This window comes from Meleagris gallopavo, chromosome 6, assembly GCF_000146605.3.
Source record: "Meleagris gallopavo isolate NT-WF06-2002-E0010 breed Aviagen turkey brand Nicholas breeding stock chromosome 6, Turkey_5.1, whole genome shotgun sequence".
NCBI classification, from domain to species: domain Eukaryota; kingdom Metazoa; phylum Chordata; class Aves; order Galliformes; family Phasianidae; genus Meleagris; species Meleagris gallopavo.
In genome coordinates this window covers 580,534-605,403 of record NC_015016.2, presented here as the reverse complement: position 1 = coordinate 605,403, position 24,870 = coordinate 580,534, and the positions used below count along the sequence as shown (strand labels likewise).

The 24,870-nt window shown below is 40.0% G+C and overlaps 1 protein-coding gene across 1 annotated transcript in view; it reads right to left on the bottom strand.

Moving 5' to 3' along the window:
• Positions 1-3,939: 3,939 nt before the first annotated feature.
• The window catches only part of MINDY4 (MINDY lysine 48 deubiquitinase 4), a 64,902-nt gene continuing 43,971 nt past the window's right edge, over positions 3,940-24,870 (bottom strand). Inside the window, exons 14-18 of the mRNA XM_010712224.3 lie at positions 22,311-22,374; positions 21,993-22,154; positions 13,614-13,794; positions 8,829-8,901; positions 3,940-4,215 (exon numbers count right to left, since the gene is read on the bottom strand). Of these exons, the coding sequence (XP_010710526.1) occupies positions 4,167-4,215; positions 8,829-8,901; positions 13,614-13,794; positions 21,993-22,154; positions 22,311-22,374 (529 nt within the window). The 3' untranslated portion in view covers positions 3,940-4,166. The remainder of the gene's footprint in view (positions 4,216-8,828; positions 8,902-13,613; positions 13,795-21,992; positions 22,155-22,310; positions 22,375-24,870) is intronic.

Genomic DNA, 24,870 nt, shown 5'->3' with positions numbered 1-24,870 from the left:
AAGTGACCTTTTCCTGGAGTTGCAAATTACCCTGTTCTACATATAAACAATAAAAACAAAAAGCAATCTGCCTCCAAAAAGTCAAGAACTGAAAACAACAGACACAAGCTTTCATCTTTGAACTCTCTGGGAACAAACCACGCATTAGCTGTACAGATTTGTTCACGGGTCTGTCATCAGATCTCAAAGTGCTCCTAGATTTTACAGTACAATAGGGACAGATATACACAAAATCAACTCCAGCAGCTTCATCAACTCCCGTGCGAGGTCTATGCACAGTGGCCTGCAGATGGACAAGAATCTTCATGTGTACACGTCCACCTTGCACAAAGTTCCTTAAAAAGATTTAATTGTCAATGATTCCCCAGGTTTTGATCAGGATGAATGCAATTCATTTATAGGATGAGAGGTGATGGCCTCAAGTTGCTTCAGTGGAGGCTCAGGTTGGATATTAGGAACAATTTCTTCTCCCCAAGAGTGGGGAGGCAGTGGAACAGGCTGCCCAGGGAGGTGGTGGGGTCACCATCCCTGGAGGTGTTTATGGAGATGTGGCCCTTGGGGACATGGTCAGTGGGCATGGTGGGGGTGGGTTGGGATTGGGTGACCTTAGATGACCTTAGTGGTCTTTTCCAGTGATTCTATGTGAAATCCTATGATTTCACACTAAGCTAAGAGGGGTAATGAGAGCATTGCAGTTTTTACTCACAGCACTGGGTAGGTTCAAATAGGACATGGTGGACTTGCACCGATGCAGGCAGACAGTTGTAACTCACATTTCCAACCAGACCCAGACTGGTTGGTTTCAACACCTGTAGCTGCTCATATGTGAGACACCCAGGCTCAGGATGAGACCTCCTGCCCTGCTTCTCCAGCTGCACTTTGGTTCTGCTCAGAGGAGAGAGAAGCTCAACTTCTTATTACTATTCCACTGACAGGAGGAGGGCCATGAAGCTGTTATAATCTATTCTCTCAGATTAACTTCCCTTGGCAAACTGATTATTAAAAAAAAAAAGTGAAGAGAAAATTGAGATGATGCTATTTTCTTTTCTTTAAAGGTTTTATTTATACGAAACAAAGTTAACTGTACATTTTACACAAGGGCAATATTCATGACACTTTACCAAAATAGCACTTCTGCTCAGATTTACAATAGGTGATGTCTGGTGTAAGCTAAGGCGTCGTGTCTCAGCAGAGGGTGAGAGGGTGTGTTTTTCATAGCACAGAAGGGAAGAGAATGATTTTAAGATATACGTAGAGGCCCACTGCCAGTGTCTTGTACTGCACTGTTCGCAAATAGTTGCTTTGTTCACCTCAGGAAGTCACGTTCATCGGGCAATGAAAATGAAATCGGGAAACAATGAGAAGGAAAACATAATCAACAAACTCAATGTAGGCTCCTACAACAGGATATGCTTCTGCACAGGTCTGTGCAAAGGTTTTTGCATCGCTGCATAACATTTTGTATTGGTTTGTCTGATTATTCGATTCCAAAAGATGCGTGATGCCTGAAGGCAAATGCTTCATGTGTTTTATCATCAAATTAAAACATGTGAGTTTTTTCTTGATGAAGAAATAGATAGAGGTTCGGTTGGTTTTCTGCTGAAGAGGTAGATCTAAGTGAGTATTTTCATTGCCTCTTTATTGAAGGACACCTCAGGAAACCTCAAGAGCAAGGCTGGTGGCAGCAGCTTAGCAATGCAGTGCTCCAGCTTGGTGAGATTGCCCTGCAGAGGCAATGCTTCAGTAATGTGGTCCAAGTGTTGTACTTCTTGGCACAGTTGAATCTTGAGTTAGTTCAATTTTAAACAGATGGCAGACAATGGACTTTACAGAAAAATGTGTGTAGAAATAATTATAGATAATGAGTAAGAAAGATCTGGCTCAATGGGATTCTGTTATAATAGAATTTAAGGTTCAGTAAAACTATTCTTGATAATCAGTACGAACAGAGCCTTAAGGGCTTTGCAGCCTGTTTTAAAAAGAGGATCAGAGTGCAGGGCTCCCTCCCACCTTCATTAATCTTTCAAGATAAACCATAAAACATTATCAGTTTCCAAGCCTTATTCATTAATCTTCAAGTCTTTCTTAAAACCTGAAAAATTATTACATCTTGAGGGATGGAGTTCATCTGAGGCAATCCCCTTGGGCTCCATCTATACTCAGTTTATAATCCTCCAGTCAGGAGCACATTTCTTCTTGTCCATAAGAAAAGATAAATCACACCCTACTCTGAAAGGAGCCCAGAGCAAGAGCTCCTCATCACATATCTGCATTGGAGACATCCATATTCCAGACAGATGAAATCAGGGCAGTAACACAGCAGCTCCCTTCCTCCCCAGAGGAACACTTCCAGAAAGGAGTTTTTTTGGTACACCTAGTTCCAAAAATCTTCCATTGTTTTTCATCTCTTCACTATTTTCTGTCCAAATGCATTCTGAGAAATCTTATTTTATGATCTTGCTGCCCTCTTGGACTGTTTGCTCCATTGAGCACATGGGGACTGTAGCTGATAGGAAAATTCAAGAAAAAAGGTGTTTAATACAAGCGGGTGGCCTGCCTGACTCCATGCTCCAAGCCGTGCCAAACTGGGATCTTTGAATGTTTGGGATCCAGAAAATGGAGCTCTTAAAGGTCAGATGAGGTGTGCATCGTAAAGGCAGCCGTGAGTCCACCTGCAGCTGGCTGTGCAAACATGCAGTGAAATGTAGGGAGTTGGCAAAGGTCACATAGTGTGCCCATGGGGAATTGGGAATGGACTCAGATCTGATGCTCTCCATGATGCCAAGGCTGAAAGGGAGATATTCATCTCACCAAGTTCACAGAAGGAAGTTTGCCTATCTGACCTAAAACAAACAAATTACATTATACTGCATCACATAAAATGAAAACAACCGTAGCTCTGAGATGTTTTACCATGTGTAGACAGTTTGATGTGTGCAGGAAGCAAAGCAGGGCCTGATGCTTACTCACAGACTATCTCATGTTTTCTAGTAGCATGCACAGGTTGGTTTCCCAATCTAGCTCACGTGCCCTACTGCCCTGAAATTTGTATCTGCAGAGGCAGCTGAGTACCTTCCAGCTACGTGGAGCAGAACATTGAATTTCTGATGGAAATTGATTTTGGAAATCAATAGCAAGTGGTTCATTTGGGCTCAGAGAGGCTTGCATACTGAGCAGTAAGAGAGTGCAATGATAAAATCAGGAATCAAAAATCTGTTATGAAACTCCTATGATAACTGCACTCCCGAGAGATAAAAATAATTCTAGAAACACTGTTTCTCTGCAACTTGTCCATTAGCAATTAATATTTTCCAAAGCATTTTTTCCAATCTTCAGTACAGGAACTCGTTCCAATTTTGGTAAATTTTTGCCAAAATACGTCACTTAAAAAATTCATTTCAAAATACAAACTGCTGTTTTGGTACCTCGTGGTACATCTCCACTGTACACCATGTTCTCACACGCACTTTATTTAATCATGAATAACAGTATATATCACAGACAAGTGCCCTTTACATTTTCAATCTAACATCACTTCTGTTTTCTTGCAATGATGAAGCAGCAAATCACGGAACTTATCGGCCACTTTGGTGTAAATGAAGCCTGGTAAGTAAACTCTAGCCCGTATGGTTACCAGTAGGTTCAGTCTTAGATTTGGACTTAGTAATATATGGTAATGAAGTGAATATTTATTTCTTGGATGATGTTTCATCCTGGCACTGGAGTGTCACAGGTAAAGAACGAGGCAGTACAGGAAGGTAAAACAGGGACAGAAATAGCAGCTCGGCTTCTTTCATCAGATTTTTGGGAACAATTGCAGGATACAGAGTTGATCCAGAAAGGGACGTCGAGGGGACATTGACAACTCCACTGCTTTACCCGTAACCATCACTTGACATTGGAGACTCTCAGTCTACACATTGAAACTGTACATTAAAGGCATCAACAAAGAATTTATCTAAGTGTTGTTTGCATTATAAGCAAAATATCCAAAGCATGAGGCGAACAAGGTGACACTCTTCCAGCCTGCACACAGCCATGTCATTCTTCCTCACCATAAGTGGCACAGGACTCCTGTCTTATTTCCTGTATTGGTGGGAATAGGAATGTGCTAATTCTGTCATTTCCTTTTTTTTTCTGTGCAAATAAAGTGCAGGTCAGGTCAGTCACAAGATTGGTTCTGTGCCATTCCAGTCAATAACAGCTCCTTGCCACCTAGAAATAAAAGCAACCATTTTACATCTGTGAGTTTATCGGGTTGCTGGAAAGGTCAGCTCACCATTCTCAACCACCCAACCACTCCTACAGAGTGTAGGATGGACTCACTTAGGGTAACTTATCACATCCTCTGCAATGAAAAGGAAGCAAAATGAAGTATTTGCGCTCCTAATTTTCAGGTCCCACATTTGGAGATCATTTTCCTTATGCTTCACACAGTCTCCTCCAGGCAATAGAGTTCTCAGCAGCAGCTGATTCAGAACAGAAGCATTGGCTCTGCAAAGACTATGGGCAATCTCCAAGGTGGGTAAGAGAATTACCCGTATGTAACCCAAATGAGACCAAATAACTTCATTTAGCAGCTATCCTTGCTCTTGTCCTTGGCTCCTTTGAAATATTCACTGGCTCACCCTAAAGATAATCTTTGGCTTTTTCTATGGGGAGGCTTTGTTTTTTCTCTGTCTTACCCCTTCTCCAGAATAACATTAAAGATATATATAGAAAAAAAAAATGTGTATATGCATAAAATTTTCTGTCTTCTGAACCTCTGGCTGTGTATTGGCCACTATTGCTCAGCTGCCCACTCCAGGAACATCAAACCTGCATTTGTTGCCAGTTGGTTCCCCAGTGACCTCACCAGGCTGAAATGGGTCAACTCTCCCTACCACCAGAGTCATTCATCAGGTGCATGGCATCCTTGTCCATGGCATTTTTCAAATTCATGGTCCAGATTTTCTAAGAATGGAACTACTGTCAAATACATAGATCTGGTGGGGACAATGCTGACTTGCCAGACTGCAAGCCACATTCTGCCTGTCATGGAGGAAAGGATATGTCAGCACAAATATAACAGCCCATCCTTTAGCTGAGCAAGTCAGTTACGTGTAAAACAAATGCAAAATCTGAATCCCTGCAGTATTCAGTGCAGGGTCTCAAGGGAAGTGACCACCTGCGGGACTTTTTTCAACCATCCCCAATGAAAGCACAAGTAAACAAGTGTGGAAAATTGGGGCTGTGAATTTGTTTCCTTCCTTTTTTGATTTTGCCAAGAAAATTAAAAGAAAAATATTGCAGGATGGATGTCCTCCTCCCAGGGTTTAATAGGAATACATAGGAGTGATGCCTCATGCATTAAGCTAATGGCAGAATGTGTCCTTGCTGGGAATAGCTGACCTAGTCTAGCATTAGTCAGGGCAGAGAGATGCCTCTTCCAGAGGTTCACTTTTCCCCAGAAAAAAAAAAACAAACGCAAATGGGAAGAACAGTTGCCACCTTCTGATCCTATTGGATAGTTCTGGGAACACCATCAGCTCTTCCTTTATCTCTGCATATAAATTCTACCTCTCCGAGGTGATTACAGCATCAAGAGGGATCTACAGAGGCCACAGGATGCAAATTTAATCTGCTCTGAGGTTACTCAGTGAAAATATTAATGCTCTGACACCATTTTTAAGTTTCTGGCTTAAATTATGGCTAGTCACTATGCAGTGCAGAACTGGCCTTTTTTAAACAGGCTTTCAATAAAGACCTTAACCAGCACAGCATATTCTGAAGCAGGACTCTGTGTAACTTTCCCTACAAGTCTTATCTCCTCTATTTATTTTCCAGCTGTTTTTCTTGAGCTGTCTGTAGAATGAAAAGCAATTTGCCAATTTGCCCATGCAGAGACAGCTTTGAAACTTTCCCACCGATTGGATCTGCACAAGAAAAGGTGTCAGATAGTGAGGAACCTCTTTCACAGGTGCTGAACTGGTCATTTCTTAATGAAAAAAACACGATCCAAAAAATTCAGAGCTCTCATTTCTCCAGTTGACTCACCACAGTGTAACCTAAATGGAACTCATGTGGAATTATAATTTATCAGATTAGCAATATGAAAACAACACTGGTCTCTCTCATCTGGTTTGACTACGACCTCATTTGAGGGTCATGGAAGTTAAATGGATCTGTTTCACTGAACCTTGGAAGAACTGGTTTGAGCCCTGAGCAATGCTCCCTCTGGAATAACTTTCAGAGAATATCTCTTGCATTGATCATCTGGCACTGATAATTTAGGATTAAGTGCCCACCCTTTCTTCTCTTCTTACCTATCATATTTCTACCAGATGTCTCACTTTGAAGGAACACAGATCAGGGATGTGCCACACCATTCCAGAACCACAAAGGAAAGCTGAGTGTTGTGGGCTAACAAAATAAAAAACTAGATTCAGATTATAATATCAGATCAAAGTTTTCTTCCCCTTGGGCAGAGCTACCAGATGTTACCTGGAGGTGTACAAGGCCAGCTTGGATGGGCCCCTGGGCTGCTGTGAAATGTGGAGGTTGGTGGCCCTGCATTGGTGGGGGGTTGGAGATTCGTGATCCTTGAGATCCCTTCCAAGTCAAGTCATTCTGTGGTTCTATGATTCTATTACCACCAGCCCAGAGAGATGCTGAGGATGATGACTGTGAAATGAGAGTATTCTTCAAGGGAGAATGGAATCAGACATCTGCATGGCATCTCCCAGAAACCCCACCCAGGGTTGCCCATTCCAGACACCTGTCGATACAAACCTGACTACTTCCATGGATGTCTTAGGCTGAAAACCCCAATAGAAGTAGCACAACAGTGACTCTTCAGCTGGGAGTCTGCAGGTTAAATCGATCCCAGCTGAGGACTATTTGACTATTTATCCTAGTTATGCAAAGGGTTACCTGCTTTAAACTCAAGCCCTCCTTTTCTGACATTTTGCAAAACAGGAAATAAAAGCATAAGCCTCCTCCTGCAGAAGCAAAACAACTCCTCTGATAATAATAATGAAAAACTGAAAATTAAGACTATCTATTACAGATGCAGATCTTTCCATTGGGAGATGGTAAGAGAACAAACAGCAGACAGATGGCCAGCATAGGACTCAACACCCTGCAGGATGCTGATGTTCAGGTATGGGGCAACCCACTGATAAGACTTCCTATGGACTGAAACAGCACTAAGTCATGCAAAAGAAAAGAAAAACCCTTAATCAAAATTTGGAAACAGTGGTTGATATCAGTTCTATTCAGCTACACTATTAAATTGTCCACACTGAGAAACTACTCTACCTTTTTTGATGATAAAGGTCTGATAATGAACTTTATTGCTGTAAATGATAGGTCAAAAGGAGTAGCAGCCCTGTTTACTTGTTTGCTTTCTTGTTTGTTTGTTTGGCTTGCTTCAATAACAATTATTTTATTGGTGTTTTCCACAGTTGTATGATAGTAAACATTTATTTTTGTATCTCTCAATTTGTTAAACATTCATTAGTTTGTTTTGTTTTGACTTTTCTCCATATACTGTTTCAGAGTTGGAGAAAAATTTCTTCAAGCAAAAAGGAATAACATGGCATGAAGGACCTTTAGCAGCAAGGCCATGCTTGAATAAATATGTTCAAAGCAATTGGAGAATACAGAAAACAAGGAGAGAGACTGATCAGGAATGGTACAAACAAAATTAATTGACACTGGAATTTGGTGGTAATTTACTTCCACAATAGATTAAAGGAATTTAGAATAAACAAACATCATCATTACCAAAGCTTTGTGTAACTTTGATGCAACGCCAAGAATTGAAGACATTTTAAGAGTGACTTTAAATAGTTGCATGCAGTATTCACCCCACATTGTGGATTTCTGAGGCTAAGGATTATCTATCTTTGTTTGCAGTCATGCTTATGTTTCCCTTGAACAGTGGAATCCGTACAATCTATATGTGCAGGGAGCCTGAACCAATGGTGCTGTCACGCTGAAGGATGCCTCATTTGTTTTCTGTAACTCCATAAAGCCAGCCCTGCAGGAACACGGTGGTTGGCAGCCACTGTCCTTATTTGTTTTGCCTTTTTTTTTTTTCCTTTAGCAGAAAAAAAAAACGTGGCAGAGAAAGGAGGGAAATGACAAGGGAAATCTGAATCTGCAAGGCTGTTACGGGCTTTGACAATGAGGCTTTTAATTCTCGCTCCAGAGATACTCAGATAGCAGCTTTCAAAGTCCCATTGAAGGAGTGATATAAAGCTGATACTTTCAGCCAGGGAAAGTTCCTGATTTTGCTTCTTCCATAACTCAGTAAATTGAAAATGTTCTTGTTAACTTCAGCACAATTTGGATAAATTATTTAAAAGTCCATCATTTAATATCATATTTGCCTGGAGAAGTCAGTGCTTCCATGGACAGTTTGAGAGAACTAAGACCACTTAGATCTTTAGGTATTGAAGGTGGTACCCAAGTGCTTCTGTGCTTTGATATTTTTCAGAAAAGACTGATGAAGATGGAAGAGAATTTCTTCTTTTCTCATTATACCTCTACAGTAGGAACCAATGACTTTTGGGAATCCACCTTTTGATCTTTTCAAATCGAGTTGAGCTCTCAAATCATGGCTCAGTCAGCTTCTGGTGACATAATGACAGTTCCTCTAAGAGTGAAACGAATGCCTTGGACAATTTGATGTATAATGGAGAGTGATCTTTTCTAACTCTTAAGCAGTAATTTTGCAAGAGTAACTGCCACAACATTAACTTTTTAGCCACACTCAAGCTTTACATATATTATTTACATAATTCTGTAAAAATATTTGCATGTTAAATGCCATTTTCACTTACTTTGTCCTAATGCAGTGCTCAAGTGGAGGAGTAAGATCATTTTCTTTATCTTCAGTGCACATCTGAGTCGTGTCTAAAAACACATATCAGACATAATTAGAGGCTGAGGTATATATCTATTAATTTCTACACCATAGTGGTTTCTAGGATCTCTACCCATGGATGTGACAGCCTAGACAAGAATCCCTACTACTCACACTGCAAACCTCATAGCATTTCAACTCCTGGTCTGTTGCCTATTCATGTGGTGGCTGGGCTGAAAGGAGGTGACTACATGTAAGCTTGCTGTTGGGAACAATCCCTAAGTTTGGCCCAGTGTTAGCTGATCTATCTAGAATCTTGCCCAGAATTGTACTGACTGCTTAGCAGTAAGGATAACTGTGGGACAACGTTTGGACCATGACCTGATCCAGGCTACCTGATCAATACAGAGATGGTCCCAAGGAAAACTAGAAGGTGAAAGGATATGCTGGAGGGCTATTGTGAGGATTCTATTTTGCAGTCAATGAATTGATTATTAAGAAAACAGTTTAATCACACACTGAGGACAGTAATGGTCCTACACGTGAATAACAAATCCCAAGTCCAGCCCAAAGTAAATTAAGATTCCTTCACCCCTGAGAGGAAAACTGTCCCTTTACTGTGGAAAGAGCGCACAGGTGGGAGAAGACAGTGTCGTGTGAGATGGAAGAGAGCTACCAGAGTCTCTGAGCATTCCTTTGGGATGGAGAGGCAATTGCATTGTTCCGGGGAAAACAGAGAGGTCAGTGTCTCAGAGCCTGGATCTGTCAACAGTGAAAGTAGTTGCTGAATTTCCCAGGGAGAAAACATCCTGCAGCCAGCTTGGATGTCAGTCTGCTCAGCTGTTTCCTGTTTTGGAGTAAAACATCTTAAACTGCTGTACACTGGAGCTGGTTTTTGGCAGTTTTCTTTCAGCCCACGGGAATGTTGTGAACAACTGATGGTACCAAGCCAGGGTGCAGGATATGGAGCTGACGCAGTGAGACTGATGGAGACAGGATGGGAGGCAAATGCTCCTAAATTCACTACTGCCCGTCTCAGCTATATCTGACTTCCTCCTGTCAGTACAAATACCTGCAGAATGCTCTGAATGACTGCAGGGGCAAAGTATCAGAAAACAGTCAAAATTTAAAATTACATAAAGTAGTGGCAGTTTTATCCTGGAACCTCAGGAACTGAAGGGATACACTGGACTCTTTCAAGATTCAGTGGGCCTCTCTCATCCTAATATTGAAGAGTTTATAAGAGTTTGTTACAGGTCTCCAATAGCACATCACAGAATCACAGGGTTGGAAGGGACCTCAAGGATCACGAAGCTCCAACCCCCACCAATGCAGGACCACCAACCTCCACATCTCACAGCAGCCCAGGCTGCCCAGGGCCCCATCCAACCTGGCCTTGAACACCTCCAGGGATGGACGGGGATCCACAGCCTCTCTGGGCAGCTGTTCCAGCACCTCCCCACTCTCATAGGAAAGAACACATCTTTCTCTCAGGTATTCAAAACATTTAGATGTTTTACTAAGGGGCATGGCTTAGTGGGGAAATATTGGTGGTAGGTGGGTGGTTGGACAGGGTGATCTCAGAGGTTTTTTCAACCGTGGTGATTCTATGATCCTATGAATAGTGTTTGTACACTCCAGGAATTCCTGATACTGACATTTAGGATCTTAGGATCCCTTACTAAGAAGCAGCATTTGCTTTCCTAATCATAAAATCAGCAGAGAATAGGCATCCAGCACAGCTGCCTTTCACAGTCATTGCCAACTTGCAAAGCTTTGTCAGTTATAGACTTGAATTCTTCCAACTAGATTTCGAACTGATGTTTTTCACAGAAAGGAATACGAAAGTATCACTAGAAGTATACCTTACCAAATCAGGCTGAGAGCATTTAGCTAAGTTATTTAACTAATGACTGCATTAAAGTGTTTCACATAACTCATTTGGAGCAAAGAGCCTCCATATTACACTTTTTCCCATCTTGGAGTCACCAAGAGCAAGAAGGACGTGAGTATGACCTCTTCTATTTACACTTATACCTAAGCTGAAGAGGATGAAAAACTGAGCGTCAGATGAGTTACAAACTTGTTATTCAAGAGATATGTGAGGACAGGTTCAGGAGAGTGGAACTGGAACAGACAAGACATAATGCTCATTATTTAAATGGCCACCTTAGGAAGTGATGTTTTATTAATTGCTTTCCCAGAAGACTTTTGCACGTTGGAACAATCTCATCTTAACTTTGGAGACAATATATTGTGAATGTTGACATAGATAGGTATTAATGGGATATATTAGAAAACAGCAGTATTTCTCCAAGCAGAACAAGAAGCTCTTTCATACAAGTGCTCTGTGTGGCCTGTAATAACTATCTCACTGAGTCCCTAAACAACTGACAAAAGCACATGAGCAATTAATTTAGATCCACTGGCTTGTTTTCTCTCTATGACTATCAGAAAATTCTACCAAATGGAAAGAACTGATGAACCTTTATTTAGGATTAAGTGTTGAACTCACTAGTAGCTACAGCCTGCTTTTAGGAAGGAACTTCATATTTCTTGTCAATATTTTGGCAAGGGGTAATCAGTATGAGAAGCAGTGTGAAGTCTTAATCCCATATAATATTGATGGTGATTTAATGCAAAACAGTAATTGCTGTTAACCCAAAAATTAATTCTGCTCCTACTTTCTGACTTTTATGCAATTCTTGCCCAGTATAATTTCTTCAGGATTTTCTAAATGTCATCTTGATTGTAATCTTCATAACTATATGTAAGATCTATATTTCGAGGAATTCCCTTTATTGCTAGCGAGAAGCAAACAACCTCCCAAACGTAGATCTGTGAGATGTGGCTATGCAACATCCAGGACTTTATGCTGTATCTCTGCATAATGCTGCCTTATCATCACAGCTTGTTGATATTTCCATGATGGAAATACCAGTCATACTTGCCATCGTGGTATTTCTACCTGGTACTGCATGCATAGCTTAGATTTATGTTCAGTGTCACCTTTAAGAAGTAAAACAATCCCAGTTTTTCTCCAGACCAAGTGCAGGACTACTGCACTGCCAGAGCTACAAAAGCCTTTCCCTGGAATGATGAAACTATTTGCAGTTTACAGCCTTCTGCAGAATGTCACAGATAACAAAAGAAGAGGCTGGATCCATGGAAGGGGCTATGGCTACAACAAAAAGACATCTATCTCTCAGTGCAAGTCTCATCTTTGAGGAGAAATAAACAATTCTGCCTCTGAACACTTTCTTTTCCAGGGGTCTCAGAGTGTTGGGTACATTTGGATTTTGGAGATGTCTCTGATTTATCAAAGAGAAAAAAAAGGATGCCTGTTTGGGCCATATGATGCACAATGCAGCAGAATACAATGAATGTGTCACAATCTCCCATTCCTTTCCAGAATCCTCTGTATCACTTAGAAAGAATCCCTCTACCTGAAGGAGAAATCCTCTGCTTATGGTCATGAGCACGGAGCAATTCTCTTGAACCATCTGAAAACAGCAAGCCTAGGGGCACATCCACAGACCAAAACCACTGAAGAGATGACTTTTTTTATACGGACAACATATAGCAGCCAAATAAATCACGGAAAACATTTGGCCTAAAAAGGCTGAATAAAAAAGTATGAGCCTATGAAAATAGTGAGATTTTTGGTAATCGTTATTGTTTTGATGATAACATGTTAACATTTACAATATGTTGCCTCCAAGTGAAGATATAGGGGTTTTCTTGTACAATCTGTTTTCATAAATCTTCCTGTATGGGACAGACTGTGTGGGAACCATTTTGCAGCAACGTGCTGTGGAGGTTGAGAAATTTGCAGAAATAACATATAATGCAATGGCTACAATTGGAAGTCATTAATTAAAATAAAAGAAAGACTACAGCATTCACTACCAAACCTCAGTGTTAAGGGCCTCCAGAGCCACCATCATACCAACTGCTTTGCCACAGAGCCTTAGTTACAACATGCAGCCCTCGTGTGTAACTCATTCCATCCAAGAATCAGAATGTCAATGCAAACAAGGGACACCAGAGCTCTTTTTAAGAGAGGACTTCAGCAGAGTGTCTCCTTCAGATAAAGATGGAGTTTGATTAGATTGTATAAATGCAGCAATGGATGGAAAGCACAGGATAAGGAGACTATCATAAGCAAATATGAATTTAGTGCTCAAGAATATCTTAATATGGAAATGAATAGGAGCATTCTCAGCATCAGAATACTGCTTGTCCAACTGTCTTCCAGATCAAAAAGCACAACTTCTGTAAAAGCAACCCCATAATTTGACATGGTTTCCTGAAAGAATGTGTTTAACAAGTCAGATCTTTCACATTCTCATATTTCTAAGCATGCTCACAAGCAGGCCTGTCCTTGCCAGCAGGTTATAGCCATCTTCTGAAGCAGCTGGATTTGGAAGCAAGGATTTAATCCTTGCTCACCTGCTCTGCTCACACTACTGAGTGTGCAGTGCTGAGGAACAGGAGGTTTGCACTTTCTGCCTGCAGAAAACACATGGGAACAGCTGGAGGAAAATGCCCTTCCAAGGGCTTGTCCTCATGACTGCCTTGAGAAATCTACTTTCAAATGAAACATCAAGACTAATTCTGGAAATTAGAAAACAGGCTCACAAATGCTCTCGTAATGCCTGATACCATCATCAATTTGTTAACTTTTCTTGCAATTTTGGATGCTTCTTTTTGATGTCACCACCACAAGGGGTGAGATGCAGAGTCACTGCATTATACGTACCAACTGTTAATCGTATTTCTTCTTCTTGGTTGGCCAAGCCATCGTAATAATAGAGATCAAACCTCCTCTCGGTTTTCCAGTCGCCTTGTAAATCCTTTTCCAGACAAAAAAGCACACTGAAATGGCTTTCACTGCATACCAACCAAATTGGGTATTTAGGAGTCTTCAGGTAACAACCGACCTAAAAGAAAGATTCAGAAGATTACAGACCAGGAAAGAGCTGGTAAGTCGTTTAGAGGTTCAAAGCAAGTATCTGGTCTTGATTATAGGTGACAAAATCCAGCCGTAGTACCCTTACAGCAAACAAGATCACATCCCAAATGATCAGAACAAGAAGAAACTCTGCCCTCTGAAATAGCTGTAAAACTCGTTTCTATCACTTCTCATGGGATTTATGTTTTAAGGCAGACATACATATATATGCTTATATACCTACGGGGATGCATCTATTGCTCTGAAACATGGCGGATGCTGATATAAAAAGAGTCATGGAGATTCCTGCCTCCCCTGAAGTCAGTCAGTAAAATGTAGTATTTTTTTCACTTGACACTACTGTGTTCTGAGATAGCTACCACTCTCCTCTTGCATGCCGCTGTCTTAATCCATGACAGAATCACTGCCATGCTGGTTATCGTGTATAACCATCTTTATTCTACCTGAAGTTTTGTATTTTATCTCCTAAACAGACGTGGCACTGTTGGGATGATGTAGATCTGCAACTCAAGGGATGGCAGCCAAGCATCCAAGCGTATATGCAGGAAAATACAGCATCAGTTTCTGCCTCTGTAATACAGGTCATACAGTACACTGCTAAAGAGCAGAAGCCAATAAATATGCACTTGTAATGAAAAGCCTAAATAGTATTCTAAGGCATGAGAAACATATCCTTCTTATTATTCAGATTTAGAACTCAAATCTGAAGTGTTACAAAATTATCTTCCCAAATGACAATTTCTTCTGATGTCGGATAACAGCTTACTCACTACTTAAGTAACTCCTGCCTGATTCATTGCTCTGTCAGTATCTATTTAAAACAGGCTTTTATACAACAGTTTTGTTTTTTAATTCTTGGCTTACATGTACTGCATTTTTTTACAAGCTTACAAAAACACTCATAACACGAGTTATCAAGAAGGGAAATACACAGATGCAACAAAAGACGGCAAATTAGAGGGCAATGGATGAAAAGACTCAGTTGCACAAACATCCACATTCTAGTATCCTGATAAATCAAAGCCAAAAGGGAACAGTCACTCTTCTCTTTAAAAAAACAAAAAGTTTTCTTCCCATATATGTCTGCTAAAGTAACTTGTAAGCTTCATCAAACAACATTTGACAAAAAAGGATTAGAGAGACACAGAACTGTTTCCAAGCAGACATCCACCCCAACTCTTACATGAACAATCCTACTGAAGTCAGGACAAGTTGTTCAGATGAGTAAGGTCTTGCAGGAACACTTTTCAAATATGCATAGTTTGCAATCACAATGCTAGCAGAAGGAGGCAAGGCCCTCAACTTGAGGGCAACAATGAGAACATCAAAATGCTGCATGTCAAATCTCATTTCCCATAAGAAATGAGAAGCGTCCATTTCAGTTACATCACTTCTACTAATTCAGAATCAGATGCCGCTTTTAACATCACACTGTGTTACCAGGAGTGGTCAATGCCTCCTGATGTGCTTCTCCCCCACACTTCTAGCCACTTTATTTTACTGTCATCAGCTTCTAGGGGCCTCTGGCTCTCCAGGTAAGTCAGGCTATTTCTACTCTAGTAGAGAAAACAAGTACAGGTTTTGTTCACAGCCTTAAGTCCAAGTGGCACAGAATGGTTTGTGTCCATATGGCTATAAGCAGCATCCCTATCCTACAGCATTCCTCAAGCTACATGTGTATTTTTTTTGTCGGTTGTCTTATAATTTGAAGAACAGAAGAAGCTTCTTGTAGTATCATAATGCGTTACAAAATAATAATGCATTACTATTCAATATTTATTTTCAAGCTTGCTCATTAATCTTTGCCAAGGCAAAAAAAATTAAGAGGGGGAATGTGTAAGATGTCTTTCTGTGCTGCATGTTTCCAATTCCTAAGGAGACTTCACTGAACAGTAATCATATTTCTTACAAATCCTGTAAGAATGCTCATAAATTTCAGAGACACAATCCTCATCTTTGGAAAATGTCAACCTTTCTAAAGCAAGCACTTTCAGAAGGCTCATTTTCAACACTATGGGTGGTCTTTTTCCACATATGACTTCAGTGTGTATTTGCACAATGGTGAAATGAAATCAGACAAATATTTACTACAGGAGAACTATTCCTATGTAACTGCCAACATGAGTGCGTGGTACTGCACCATTCAGACATTATTTCCTCACTGAGCAAGGCTTTTGCCATATGTATACCAAATGGAACAAACAAACAACCTATCGTTTGTTCTGACAACTCTTTTCCCCCAGTTGCCATGGCCTCTGCTGGTTTGAATTAACATTAAACAATGTTCCAACAGTGTTCGGACAGAGAAGTTAATGATGTAAAAGCAGACACCCTTATAACAGTGCTTGGGTGATCGAGGACACAGTAGACTCAGATGACCCATTCCACCACCATTAATAGAACAGCAGAACCATATTACTACTATATCTCCATTTACACTTGTATTATTGCTACATGCTATTATGTTTGCATGTTATTAAGGGGCGTTGTCAATTTATTTTCATTAAATATCTACTTAATTTTAATTTTAGATTAAGACATAAAATTAATGTTCACAGCTTCTGATATTCAGACTATGCACAATTTAAAGGCTATGCCAGGTCAGGCAGAGATTGAAGCGTTTTTTTAGCCAGATATTTATTAGCAGTAGTAAGAAAAAAATACAGATACATGGGAGTCATAGATATTTTCCATAGCTTTGAATCCTTTCTGATGGTGTATTTGGGGGAAAAAAAGTACATAATTAATGGACAAGAACTGAAAGAGATATCTGCTCAATCCCAGGATGACCAAAGGAAAGAAAAGACTTAGGCAGCACTGATTTTTTATTTAGGTCTATAAGAGAACACAGCAATTGCAGCAAGGCAAAAAGATCTCCAGGTAGCCAGGTAGCCTCAAGATCCTTCCTTTATCCTTGTCTCATTCTGTTGCTTTTCTTGTATGTCCCACCAAGTGAAGTAACATCGAGGGAAAATCACTCCCTCATTCAGACTTCAGGACTTTGCCATTCCTTCAGGCCAAGTGGAGGAATTTATACTAATTTCAATCTGCTGCTTTACTGCCATGACAAAGATAGGTCAAGATTCAGTCCTCTTAACTCTAACATCTATTTGTTAGCCCCCTAATGGGGGTTAATGGGTTGGCCTCTAGGCTTTGGCCCTCTGTAAAAATCAAGGAAGAAGAGATAAAGTTTGATGGGATCAGTCCAGACCAAAATACAGATATCTACAATATGCACAGATATGAGGACAATGTTTGACTTAACATTTTCTGTTTTGCATTTTAACAAACGATGCAAAGTTCTTTTAAATGTGAAGTTTGTCTTATAGTCTTAGATAAAATTGCTGCGATGGTTTGTTATTTGGCAGAACGTTGACAAGAAATCAATGCCAATATTTCAGCAACAGTGACTGGCTACTGGGAAAAAAAATGTCCATGAGGAGGACAGTAGGACTTCATTAAAGAAAATTTCAGTTCCAAGAGAGAAAGCAGGATTTAAAAGAAGGGAATGAAGAATACACTTTTGATATGGTCAATGCTTTGTCAGATTTGCTTCAGTCAAACTGATACGTATCACATATTTTTGCCCACAGTGGCACTCATGAATGTCTTGCATAAATAGCAGTCACCTGCAGAATGCATCCACGATGTACAATGTCTACTGCCTACCCATTACTGAAAAATAAGCAGAAAATAAAACCAACCATTGGTTTCCATTTTGCAAATGCCTATTTTTTTGATGTTTTCTTAAACAAGACGGTTAAAAAACTCTTTCTATCCCTCCTCCTCCATGACCTCACCAATGATCTGACTTGAATCCAGTCCATCTGACTGAGAGGCTCCTGCTCAGCAGACATACTTCCCAGCACAGGAGGTTATAGGAAGGACGTTCCACAGGGCAAATAAACAGGTGAGGTGCCAGAAGACAGACCATGTGTGCTGAATTTAATAATTCAAGTAGATCTTGTTATAGCACAGATTGTGCTGGTTTCATCAAAAGGACCAAAGATAATATTTCCCATATGTGGAATTTTAATGGATAAGTTCTGTTCTTTTATGCTTCCTTCTCTTTCTGAAAAGACACAGGAAAAATGGCTGTAATTTCTTTGTCAACACTGTTTTCTCTTCATTTTCAGAAACATGAACACTAAAAAGGAGTCTCTTTTGAAATGCTGACAGCTGATGCATGGATTTGGATGCTGTCCGGAATCAGAATAAGGTGAACCTGGCAGGTCACCTATAGATAGCTGGCTTCTCTGTGACAGCAGGACTGCCTAAGAGCAGGAGCAGGGAAGACCAAAAATCACAGAATCACAGAATATCCTGAATTACAAGCGACCCATTAGAACTGTTTAGTCCAACTCCTAGAAGAATCAGAGACCTCATCCAAAAGAGCTGAGCAGCCTCGAATACTTACATTAGGAGGTGTAACAGTACATCCTGGTAGTGCTTTCAGAAAGCATTTCAGAAGGGCAAATCAGCCAGTATTGTACAAACCATGAAACCAGACATTCAGAAGAGCTGTACCTTCCTCAAGTTGAACCGCTGGCTCATTGAATGAGCCAGAGAAAAGCACTTTGCCTTTTGTTCATCCATCACCTCCCTTGTAAAATGTTACTGCAAAGCCAAAGACTGACCAAAAAGCAGGGACTTTCTCCCACATGACCTCTACATTGGTCCTGCACACTTCTGCACCTGGCTTCTTTACCCGAGGTCTTGCCCCACTGCAGAAACCACAAAACTCCTCAGACTACTATGGACCTGCTGCATGCTGCCAGCCAGCAGACAGAGGGAAGCCAGCCCAGGTTTGGGTGGGTTGACCAGCTTTTAAAAATGTTTCAGCAATTTATAGACCATTAAAAAAATACCAGAAAGTCCAAAATTTTAATGAAGTCTTCTTAGTTCAATGTGTAGGATCAGGTGGAACTAATATACGTAGCTTGAATACAGGCTTGTCACAAAGGAAGAAATCCAAACATCTGTGACTTGCCTACAGAGAAGGAACAGTACAGATTTTTAGCTTTTTTGCATAAAAATGTGGAATTTCACTATGAAACTAAATGTTTGCATATGAATTACATTGAATAAATCCATTTGTCATTGTAAAAAAAAAAATGCACAACAAGTAATTACACTATAAAGACTAAATTGAACGTGGTAACACTAGGACTAAGAGTGATGATTGGACATTAATAGTTCCAGACAAATTACATGAAGCACACGTTTTTCCAATCAGCAAAGATAACACATTCAGCATGATTCACTGAAAGAGACTGCTGGATCAGCAACAGAGGGATTCTTCAGGAATCATGGGTGAAAAAGGGACAGATCATTTTGTTCTTATTTGCTACTGTTGACATCTGACAGAAGGACTAACTTCGTTCTCATGCCCTCAACAGTGTTCTCAGCTCCAAAGATATGCCAAGAAAACTGTGCCTTATATATGAATACTCCATATCTTAGACAAGGGAGATGAAATATATAAGAATATTTTCCTGTGTAGATTTACTGCCTGGAATTTTGTGCATCTCTTAATGAATGCATTGGTAAGTAGGAAGAAGTCTACAGGAGAGCAATAAAAATAAGCTCTGGACAAGATGAGCTGTTGAAAAAGCTGTTGCGACTGTTGCATCAGCTCAAAATGTCTAGCAGATGGCCATTACTTGTTTTGGGGGAGGTCTGGATTAGAAGGAGGAAAAATAATCAGAGGAAACTAAGAAAATGGACCATCAGGTTTAACATGGAAGTATGTCCCAAGCACAAGGTGCATGGTAGATAACATCAAAGTCTCCACGTTCAGAGGTACAGGTACCTGCCACTTCCTGATATTCTAAAGTAGACACGTGAGAAAAAAGGCAAAATCATAAGTAGATGCACTACAATCAACAAATAAATGGCTATCTGATGGCAAGAGTTCATAGAATCATAGAATCATAGAATCATAGAATCATAGAATCATAGAATCATAGAATCATAGAATCATAGAATCATAGAATGGCCTGGGTTGAAAAGGACAACAATGATCATTTAGTTTCAACCCCCTGCTATGTGCAGGGTTGCCAACCACTAGAATGAATAGGGGTTTTTTAAAGAGAGCCTGCTTTGCAACGGGACACAAAAATATCCTGCATCATCCCCTGAGAAATCGGCTGGGTTTGACCTAGAGGGAGTTTTCCAACTCTAATGTCTATGATTCACCATATATCACGCTCAGGATTTTCTTACTCCTGGGGAAAAAAAAAAAAAAGATAAATTACAGTTCTTTTCCATTTCTGGTTTCGGCCATCCTCACAGCCACAGTGTAATTGGAGGCTGGAGCTACTTACTGAAATACAAAGAGGAAGAAAACAGTCCACTCGAAAGACTTGCAGGCAAATTCTCTTCCCAGTTCCAACACGGCAAACTATCAGCGCCATTTCATTTCCTAAACAAATAGGCTTGAAGCAGAAAGCAGAATCTGGCCCCTTGCACCAAAGCTGTGGTAGAGACTGCCCAGACTTGAAGCCAAATTCCAGCAGGAACTGCGGTGTGCCCAGCCCTCGGTCAGGCCATGCAGTGTGCACCAAGATGTACGAACTGCAGTGCTCACAGATGTTCTTAATAAAAAGCGTGACAATTGGCATCAGATGCCTAACTGGTGTAGACTCAGCAAACAAAAAAAAAGAGAAGACAACATGTACTGGGGCTTCTGTAGCTGATTAAGAGTCTCTGGCATGGAAAACAGATCCCTGCTCCCATGTCCAGATGGAAGGATGGACCCTCTCCACTGTATAATTTGTAGAGTGAGTGGAAGACAGTGTCTGAATCTCTGAGCAACTTTTTATTTTGCTCTTAGATGAGAAAGAAATAGCTCTTAGCTGCACTGACCTCAATGACCATCTTGCTATTTAGAAGTCGTTTTTCTCACTGGAGAGTGGAAAAAATGCTACTGCAAACCTTTTTATTTGAGGTTTTAAGTGTTACATTCCTTATAGGAAAGGACAGCGAGCTTGAAATAGCCACTGAAGCTAATTTATTTTTACTCCAGTTTTCTCCAAATTAGTCCAAATTGGAAATGTTGAGCTATGCTTTATTTACTCAATTTAAGCCTGATTATAACCTTGTAAATGATGTAAAGCATTGCATTAATTAAAAGTAAGAGGAATTAGAATTTTCAGTAGTAGGAAAACGGAACTGCTTTCAGCCATATGGGAAACAGTGAAAATCTAACTCTGTTTTCAGACACACATTTATATTAGACAAGTACAAACAGACTCTCTGCTAATCACCTTCCAATTTGTATAGAGGCACTGATGGCAAATCCAGATGGGACCATTACAGTTATCTCATCTAGCATCTAACACAGGCTTCAAAGAAAATCCCAGCATCAGACAGAAGACTGTCTCTTTTAGATAGAATATGTCATTAGGAAAGATGTCCACCGTGATGATAAGATCTGCTGATGGAGAAATCAGAGAAATCCTCACGCAAGTTTTTCCAGAGGTAAATTAATGGCTGTCGCTTCTTTTAAATTTTAATCTGTCTCAATTCATGATAAACACAATTAAAATATTAATTTCAAAAACATATTAAAGGGAACGTTCCTGTTCTGTTGCCAGCTACATCCATTGTCTGTTATTATTTCTAACACAATATGACAACCTCCAGCATTCCAGCATGAATTAGATGATGCAATCAGTCTGGCTCGTAGTCACACAAACTAATGGAAAACCAACACTTAAGGTAAGCATCAGCTCCAGATACAGCCTGTTATGTTTACAGGACCAGAATATAAGCACCCACGTGTGAGCTGGGCACCTCAACTCCTCTATAATCAGTGGAGATTTGGTGAATACAATCAGGGGAACAGCAGCCACTGAAACAGAGATGTGTTAGCCAGCAAGCTGACTGCCACTGCAGGAGATCAGTTAGAAAAACATGTAGGCAAAGAATGTTTGAGATGCTCAGAGATTGCCCAAGCCATTTACAGAGGGCTGTGTGACACAGGACCTGCATCCAGAAGTTGACCACACTTTGCCCTGGGGCATCTGAAAATTGCACTGGAGCCATCTGAGGGGGCAGCAGAATCAAGCTCATAATTTCTTACTTTCTATACTCATTCCAAGCCAATTTCAAAGTTGTTAATTGTTTCCTTTATGATTAAAATCAGAAGAATGGAAAACATACCTGGCAGACGTCATAGTGCTCAAAAAGAGACAGCAAACCAATGTCACTGCGGCTTGTGATGCCTTTCAGAATGGTGATGTTTCCATTTCCAGAATTCAGCTCTATCACATCGTTGAAAACGTTGGACACAGCTTTGCCAGTCAACAGCAAGTTCACTAATTCCTGTTGGCGACGTATTTAAAATAAGCTGAGTTTTTCCGATGCACGCGCAAAGGTGTACGTGTGTGCGTGTAAGAAATGCCATCTCCTCCCAGAGGTGAGCACACAGCTCTCCGTGCAGAGGAACACAGCACCTCCAGGGCTCCGTGTTTCCCTTACCTGAGTGCAGTAGCCGTGGCTGCCGATCAGTCGGTTCGTGAGGACGTCGAAATCATTGCGCACCCTGGAAAGGAACAGGGGATGCTCAAGCACAGTTGCCTCTTTTCGTAAGATTTAATATCTCTAAATCCTGGGGAAGAAAAATACTTTTTCTCCAATATGAATGTAACTTTACATTTTGGAACATTTTTCAAGATGGCTTTTTTCCATAGAGTAAAAGGATAGATCTTAATTAAAGCTGTAGCAAGCAATAGTTAGTGAGATCTAGAACAAAGAAAACAGCTGCATAGGAAAAGAAAAGCCATTATCACCACAAACTAGAACTTAAGCATTTAAAAACTACTGGGCAATTTGCCTTATACTATGAGCAAGACACAGTGCTCTGAAAAATGAGTGTATTTGTCATTCCTGTCGTGAACCCTTGGGATAAACCCACACACTGAAGATGATATTATCTATGCACTATATTCTCCATGAAAAGAAGAAAGAAAATTCTGCAGGTGTACAAATTTATAATCCTGTCACCTCGTCCCATCTTCTGCTTTCTGAAGCCAAAGAGAGAACTCAGTGAAATTGCAGTAGTGATCCTTAAGGAGTATTATCTACCCAAACCAGGTTCTCTCTCCCGTAACTGGTGGAATTATTAGATTCATTATTGGCCAATGCCCTAAAACATGAAGATTGTAACTGTGACCATTTTTATCATACAGATATAATGTAATTGCAAAAAAAATTACGCTATACATAAATAAATTTCTAATCTGGTCTGGAGAACAAACAGTCTACTAAATTCTCAGTTATGGCAAAAAAAACCACATATGAATTCTGTGCTTCATAAAAAAGCTATTTCTTTCATCTCAATTGCTTTCATATATCTCTATTTGGGTATCATTATAAAAGTAGAGAGAATGCCTGAATGGTCATCAATTAAAACTGGGTTCTTCTCCATACATACAGCTTTCCACCTTTCGTTTGTCTTGCAAAGTCTCCTGTGCACATCAATACCCATGGTTCTTTCTAATTAGCATGATTATTTTAAAAAAAAGAAATAAATTGCTTGCTATAAAGCAACAGTTAATTTCATCTGGTTACACTACAGCTAGCTTGAATTTTCCCTTCAATATTGCTATACAATACATGCTCTGTGGAGAAATTTAAAAAGAAGATTAGAGACAAATTTGTCTTAGCCATCAATTCTCATTTTATTTTTAATTTTAATGATAATTTACAGGTTAGTCTCATTACAAAAAAAGTGTCATGATAATCTCTCCTGCTAGTGGGAAATCAAAGACCTCAGAAAGTGTGCCCATGATATGGAAAATTCTCCCATGCAGCACTGTGAGGAATGGATGGAGCGATAATAATCTTTGGATTTCAGCCATTTCTCAGTTTGAGAAACAGTTTCATCTTGAAAATGCCGTTGCCTCATTTGAAATGAGTAGACTATACAATATGCGTCAGTTAGGGACGATGGGACATAAGAGGAAGACAATAGGAGGAAGTTCTAATTTCATCTGTAGGTACAAACAATATGGGAGATTAGAGGTGTATCTCAGATTTTTAAGGAGAAGCACATCTGCCTTTCAAATCATCTCTGCTGATGAGGAAACAAACATCAGGCATATAGCTAGATGATTTACATCCACTCTGAATCGTTTCAAGATTATGATTCATACCCCCCAAAGACTTACCAACATCACTGCAGGTGTATTCGTTGTTATGACAAAAGGCATCAGCTTACCAAAAGCATAAGTGATCTTCGTGCATTGTAAAGACATCAGATAACTACAACAACGTGTTTTGTTTTCTGCCAGACTGTGAAGAGATCCACTGATGACAAGAAAATAGGGAGCGTTTGTTCGTTCTGGTATCTTGGCTATCAGGTGCTACTCATTCTATGTTGTCCCTGTGTGGAATTTTCCATCTCTAATTTTTAAGTTACATTAAAAGAGAAAACTTAAATTTAAGCCATGTGACTTTTAAGTCAGCATTAGTATGTAGATCTAAGTGGAGTGAGGTGGAAAAATGCTGACTGCTGGCTCCCAACGGTGGCCTTTGCCTCGACTCGTAGGACTGTAGTCTGAAACCACTCAATTACATAGATAAAAATACTGATTTTGAACATCTCCTGGGCAAATACTTAAAATTAAATGTGTTCAAATACACTAAAGCAGTATCTTCAATAGGAATCATCAGTTCTTGAGCCAGATCTTTCATAACCAAAAAGTGGGCAATGATATCTGCTATATTTCAGATCACTCCATTACAACTCACAGCAGTTTAACATAAACAGATTAACAAACTTCTCAATGGCCATGAAGACTTGGTTTCAACCTTTGCTGTGTTTCACTTCTTGCAAAGATGCCTTCAGTGGCTGTATTCTCCATTCAGCAGTGCCAAAACTCCATTTTCCAACTTTTCTAATGTCTTGACTAATAAGCAGATATATTTTCATACGCTCAAAGAACCTAATTGATATGGCAAAACTCATCTCTATGTAATCTATTAATTTCGTACTGCTTTTTAAAAATATATTTATTTTTAAATTTTCTTTCCTTTT